The sequence below is a fragment of the Montipora foliosa genome, unplaced genomic scaffold (genome assembly GCF_036669935.1).
Source record: "Montipora foliosa isolate CH-2021 unplaced genomic scaffold, ASM3666993v2 scaffold_403, whole genome shotgun sequence".
Classification (NCBI taxonomy): domain Eukaryota; kingdom Metazoa; phylum Cnidaria; class Anthozoa; order Scleractinia; family Acroporidae; genus Montipora; species Montipora foliosa.
This window is the reverse complement of record NW_027179705.1, coordinates 422,501-428,834: the sequence shown is the minus strand read 5'-3', so window position 1 is coordinate 428,834 and position 6,334 is coordinate 422,501. Positions and strand designations below refer to the sequence as shown.

General features: G+C 49.3%; 2 protein-coding genes across 2 annotated transcripts; one reads left to right on the top strand and one right to left on the bottom strand.

The window, feature by feature from the left end:
- Nucleotides 1–3,393: 3,393 nt before the first annotated feature.
- On the bottom strand, nucleotides 3,394–5,250 carry LOC137988031 (PE-PGRS family protein PE_PGRS16-like). Its single transcript, XM_068834094.1, has 3 exons — nucleotides 5,090–5,250; nucleotides 4,032–5,029; nucleotides 3,394–3,881 (listed from the first exon to the last, which is right to left on the bottom strand). The coding sequence occupies exons 1-3, from the start codon at nucleotides 5,248–5,250 to the stop codon at nucleotides 3,394–3,396; spliced, it is 1,647 nt and encodes a 548-aa protein (XP_068690195.1).
- Nucleotides 5,251–5,260: 10 nt separating this feature from the next.
- Nucleotides 5,261–6,310, top strand: LOC137988030 (uncharacterized). The gene is made up of 3 exons (XM_068834093.1): nucleotides 5,261–5,497; nucleotides 5,655–5,744; nucleotides 6,143–6,310. The coding sequence occupies exons 1-3, from the start codon at nucleotides 5,261–5,263 to the stop codon at nucleotides 6,308–6,310; spliced, it is 495 nt and encodes a 164-aa protein (XP_068690194.1).
- Nucleotides 6,311–6,334: the final 24 nt, after the last annotated feature.

Genomic DNA, 6,334 nt, shown 5'->3' with positions numbered 1-6,334 from the left:
CAGTGATAATGCTGACGCATACGGTTGACAGATCAGGGACATAATTTAGTCACAAGGGCTCAGTTATAAACTACACAGTTATGTTTTGGTCACCATTTGCGAAAATCTGATAACAAAACATGCTTGATGTTTGTCTTATAATGCTTTAAGAACAATTATTTCCCTCTTCTCAAACCACCTGACAATGATTTCCCTCTATACATTTACTTTTTATAACATAAAAGATGGAAAAATTAACAAGAATTGTAACAAGATTGATGTTTTTTGATTTTTTTGATTTTCGCATTCCGATTGGAACCCACAGTGGTGTGTCTTACGAGACTCGAAGCTCGAAGATGCAGTACACGAGATCGGCATTATTTTCCATCTTCTCCAAAACGTCGTCGCAACCATTGAACCATGCATTATGGAAGGAACTAATCGAGAATGGATTGCTAGGGTGAAATCGACGCGCCGTGGATGCCGAGCTGGTTCGAAAAAGAAAAGACCTATTTCTGTTGTTGTGACAGATTTTCGAGAGAGCTCAAGGCAGGCGAATGGATTTCCTACTCTTTTGGTTAACTCGAATGGCTTTCATTCTGCAGAAGCGGTCAATTTGCATAATCCTTCGGAAACCTCCTTAAATATTCATTCTGACACCTCCCGTCCCAGTAACAATAACAGTGGAAGCATTGTTGTGGAACGTACGCCGTTTGTGCCTGATCGTGGAAAACAGTAGCCTCTTCTGACTTTATGTTCTGCCAATGTTCGAGCTGTAAAGTCAAAGACCGCAGCTTTACTAGAGTACATTCATAGTGCTGATATGGACATTTTTGCAGTTACCGAAACATGGCTTACCGATAAAGATGCCGCTGCGAAAATGGAATTCATTCCGACAGAGACGCACAAGTTTGTACAGTGCAATCGCCAAGGTCGTAGAGGAGGGGGAACTGGGTTGCTATTCAAGAATCAACTCCAGGTCAAACACATCGAGTCTAGTGAGAAGTCTTCATTTGAGTTTTCAGAATGGAGAGTAATGCATCAATCACTTAGAGCAAAATTGATCATCGTTTATCGTCCTCCTTACTCTGCTGAACATCCAGTTACTCCTCGGGAGTTCTTTGAGGAATTTGGTAATTTCCTGGAGTCGAACATTTTGTGTCCAGAGTCCTTAATTTTTGTTGGGGACTTTAATTTCCATATGGACGTGCCGAGTGACCCTGATGCGCGCACATTCCTGGATTTCCTAACATCGATGGGTCTCAAACAACATGTAACTGTGCCAACTCATATTAGTGGTCACACGCTCGATCTAGTGATCACTCGAGCACAAGATCCAGTTGTTTGCAGTATCCCTGTAGCGGATCGATACCTGTCAGATCATGCTTCGGTCCTGTGTTTATTAAATGCGGCTAAGCCCAGTCACGTCACCAAGGAGATCTGTTATCGTCGAGTAAAGGCTATTGAAGTTGACCAACTGCGCGCGGACCTGCAGAATTCTGATCTATGCCAAAAAGAATATGCTGATTTGAATGAGTTGTCTCTGGCTTACACGTCGACACTTTCATCCTTGCTAGACAAACATGCGCCTCTTCAGAAAAAGATCTCTCTGGTCAGGCAGCGTGTCCCGTGGTTTAATAGCGAGATTAAGGACGCAATCAGGTCAAGGAGGAAAGCTGAGAGGAAATGACGCAAGTTCAAGTCTTCGGAAGATTTGCGCGCTTTTAAATCCGCGCGCAATCATGCCACCTACATTATGAACTGTGCTCGTCGAGATTACTACTCTCAGCTTATTTCTGAGAACAGCGCAGATCAGAGGAAGTTATTCCGCACTACTAAGTCTCTATTGTGTGAGCTGTCTGATGTGAATTTCCCTAATCACATTCCACCCAATGACTTGGCTAATAAGTTCGGAAATTATCTCATGCAGAAAATTGACGTCATAAACAAGTCAATGGACTCTCTAGTCCCCCGCGAAGATGGCGAAGGATCCAATGTGTGCGATGATAACGGTGCGTGTGCGGGTGCTATCTTTTCTGACTTTGAGGCTTTGAATGAAGACCAAGTCGCCTAGCTTATTGGGAAGGCAGCTAAAAAATCGTGCCCCTTAGATCCTATGCCTGCCTCATTGCTTTTTGAAGTTCTTGATGTCCTACTTCCAGTTATCACTAAGATAATCAACCTATCATTTGAATCGAGTGTATTTGCTGATGATTGGAAGGGAGCCCTTGTACTACCATCCTTGAAGAAACATGGACTCGATATTGCTTATAAGAACTTTCGTCCAGTTAGCAACCTCCGTTACATCTCTAAGCTTTCTGAGAAAGCAGCCGCTGTCCAGCTCACAGATCATATGATAACTAATAAGCTACACCTTCTGTTGCAATCCGCGTACAAAGAACATCACAGTACTGAGTCTGCTTTGCTTAAAGTCAAGAATGATATCTTAATGAACATGGACGCACAGAAGGTTACGCTCTTAGTTCTCCTTGATCTTAGTGCGGCATTTGATACTGTGCGGCATGACATTGTTCTCGATCGACTTCGCACGGCCATAGGAGTGAGCGGAAAGGCGCTAGAGTGGTTTACATCTTATCTATCTGGCAGAACTCAGCAAGTCGTGGTGAATGGTGGTCTCTCGTCTTCTTTTCCGTTGAAGCAAGGAGTCCCACAGGGGAGCTGTCTTGGTCCTGTCTTGTTCACAATCTATACCAGCAAGATGTTCGAGATTGTAGAGAAGCACATCCCTAGCGTTCATTGCTACGCAGATGATACACAGCTGTATGTGGTGTTCAGTCCAAATCAACCAGGAGACGTGCTGTATTAAGGACTTAAGGGATTGGATGGTTAGGGATCGCTTAAAGCTTAATGAGGATAAGACGGAGGTTGTACTGATAGGTACTAGGCAGCAGCTCGCAAAGGTCAATGTGACAAGCATTGCGGTAGGCGACGAAACTATAGAAGCAAAACCTTCAGTTAGAAATTTAGGGTCATGGTTTGATTCACAACTTAGTATGTCGACTCAGCATTCTATCACCTGCACAACCACAACCACAACCACCGTGACCATCACGACCACTGTGACCACCACGACCACTGTGATCACCAAGGCCACCGTGACCACAACTAACACTGTGACCACCAAGACAACTTTGACCACCACGACCACCGTAATCACCAAGACCACTGTGACCATCACGACCACTGTGACAACTAAGACCACCGTGACCACAACGACCACTGTGACCACCAAGACCACCGTGACCACCACAACCACTGTGACCAACATGACCACCATCACTAAAACGACCACTTTGACAACCAGGATAACTGTGACCACCATATCTATCGCTTTTCCTACTGTGACATGACCAGCGTGAATCAAGACCACTATTAAAACTTCCACCACCATGATCACTCACCACTGTGACCACCACTACCACTGTGACCACCACAACTACTGTGACCACCACAACCACCGTGACCAGCATGGCCACCACAACCACTTTGACCACCACGAACACTGTAACCACCTTGAACCCCACTACCACCGTGAGCACTAAGACCACCACGACCACTGTGACCCCCAATACCACCGTGACCACCATGACCACTGTGACCACCAAGACCACCTTGACCACCACGAACACTGTGAACACCTTGAACCCCACGACCACCGTGAGCACTAAGACCACCACGACCACTGTGACCCCCAATACCACCATGACCACTGTGACCACCAAGACCACCTTGACCACCACGAACACTGTGACCACCTTGAACCCCACTACCACCGTGAGCACTAAGACCACCACGACCACTGTGACCCCCAATACCACCGTGACCACCATGACCACTGTGACCACCAAGACCACCTTGACCACCACGAACACTGTGAACACCTTGAACCCCACGACCACCGTGAGCACTAAGACCACCACGACCACTGTGACCCCCAATACCACCATGACCACTGTGACCACCAAGACCACCGTGACCACCACGACCACCTTAAACACCATGACCACCACAACCACTGTGACCACCCTGACCACCACGACCACTGTGACCACCAAGACCACCACGACCACTGTGACCTCCACGGCCACCGTGACCAAAACGACCACTGTGACCGTAAAGATCACCGTGACCACTACGACCACTGTAATCACCAAGACAAGCATGTCCACCACAACCCCTGTGACCACCAAGACCACCATGACCACCACAACCACTGTGACCAGCACGACCACCGAGACCACAACGACCAATGTGACCAACATGACCACCATGACCACCACAACCACTGTGACCACTATAGCTATTGCTGTTCCTACTGTGACATGACCAGGCTGAATCAAGACCACTATTACCACTTCCACCTTCATGATCACTCACCATTGTGACCACCACGACCACCGTGACCACAACGACCGCTGTGACCACCGTGACCACCACGACCACCTTGAACACCTTGACCACCACAACCACTGCGACCACCCTGACCACCACGACCACTGTGACCACCAAGACCACCACGACCACTGTGACCACCACGACCACCGTGACCACAACGACCACTGTGACCATAAAGACCACCAAGACCACCATGACCACCACAACCACTGTGATCACCAAGACCACCATGACCACCACAACCCCTGTGGCCACCAACAAAACCGTGACCACCACGACCCGCTGACCACAACGACCACTGTGACCACCAAGACCACCGTAACCACCACGACCACTGTGACCACCAAGAGCACCGTGACCTCTACAACCACCGTGACCACCACAACCCCCTTGACCACCACGATGACAACGACCACTATGACCACTGTGACCACCATGACCACTGTGATCACCAAGACCACCATGACCACCACAACCCCTGTGACCACCAAGACCACTGTGACCACAACGACCACCAAGACCACCGTGACCACCACAACCACTGTGACCACCGAGACCACCACGACCACTGTGACCAACATGACCACCATGACCACCACAACCACTGTGACCACTATAGCTATCGCTTTTCCTACTGTGACATGACCAGCGTGAATCAAGACCACTATTACCATTTCCACCACCACTCGATTACCATCCATTGTAACGATGACAGAACCACTGCCAATGCCCACCACGACCACCGTGACCACCACAACCACTGTGATCACTATAGCTATTGCTTTTCCTACTGTGACATGACCAGGGTGAATCAAGACCACTATTACCACTTCCACCTTCATGATCACTCACCATTGTGACCACCATGACCACCGTGACCACAACGACCACTGTGACCATAAAGATCACCGTGACTACCACGACCACTGTAATCACCAAGACCACCGTGACCACCACAACCCCTGTGACCACCAAGACCACCATGACCACCACAACCACTGTGACCAGCACGACCACCAAGACCACAACGACCACTGTGACCAACATGACCACCATGACCACCACAACCACTTTGACCACTATAGCTATCGCTTTTCCTACTGTGACATGACCAGCGTGAATCAAGACCACTATTACCACTTCCACCACCATGATCACTCACCACTGTGACCACCACGACCACCGTGACCACCACAACTACTGTGACAGCCACGACCATCGTGACCAGCATGACCAGCACGACCACTGTGACCACCAAGACCACTTTGACCACCGCCACCACCACTGTGACCACCGTGAGCACTAAGACCACCACGACCACTGTGACCACAATGACCACTGTGACCACTGTGACCACCGTGACCACCACGACCACCTTGAACACCATGACCACCACAACCACTGTGACCACCCTGACCACCACGACCACTGTGACCACCAAGACCACCACGACCACTGTGACCACCACGACCACCGTGACCACAACGACCACTGTGACAATAGAGACCACCAAGATCACCATGACCACCACAACCCCTGTGACCACCAACAAAACCGTGACCACCACGACCCGCTGACCACCACGACCACTGTGACCACCAAGAGCACCGTGACCTCTACAACCACCGTGACTACCACAACCCCCTTGACCACCACGATGACAATGACCACTATGACCACTGTGACCACCACGACCACTGTGATCACCAAAACCACCATGACCACCACAACCCCTGTGACCACCAAGACCACTAGCACTGTGACCACAACGACCACCAAGACCACCGTGACCACCACAACCACTGTGACCACCGAGACCACCAAGACCACCACGACCACTGTGACCAACATGACCACCATGACCACCACAACCACTGTGACCACTATAGCTATCGCTTTTCCTACTGTGACATGACCAGCGTGAATCAAGACCACTATT

Excerpts from the sequence above, each read along its gene's own strand:
- LOC137988030 (XM_068834093.1), top strand. The coding sequence starts at position 5,261 with ATGACCACCGTGACCACAACGACCACTGTGACCATAAAGATCACCGTG. Across the intron at positions 5,498-5,654 it reads TAGCTATCGCTTTTCCTACT|ACCACTTTGACCACCGCCAC; the intron begins GTGACATGACCA and ends GTGACCACCAAG. Across the intron at positions 5,745-6,142 it reads CAATGACCACTGTGACCACT|ACCACTAGCACTGTGACCAC; the intron begins GTGACCACCGTG and ends GTGACCACCAAG.
- LOC137988031 (XM_068834094.1), bottom strand. The coding sequence starts at position 5,250 with ATGGTGAGTGATCATGAAGGTGGAAGTGGTAATAGTGGTCTTGATTCA. Across the intron at positions 5,030-5,089 it reads TGTCATCGTTACAATGGATG|TAGGAAAAGCGATAGCTATA; the intron begins GTAATCGAGTGG and ends GTCATGTCACAG. Across the intron at positions 3,882-4,031 it reads TGGTCACAGTGGTCGTGGTG|GTGTTCACAGTGTTCGTGGT; the intron begins GTCAGGGTGGTC and ends GTGGGGTTCAAG.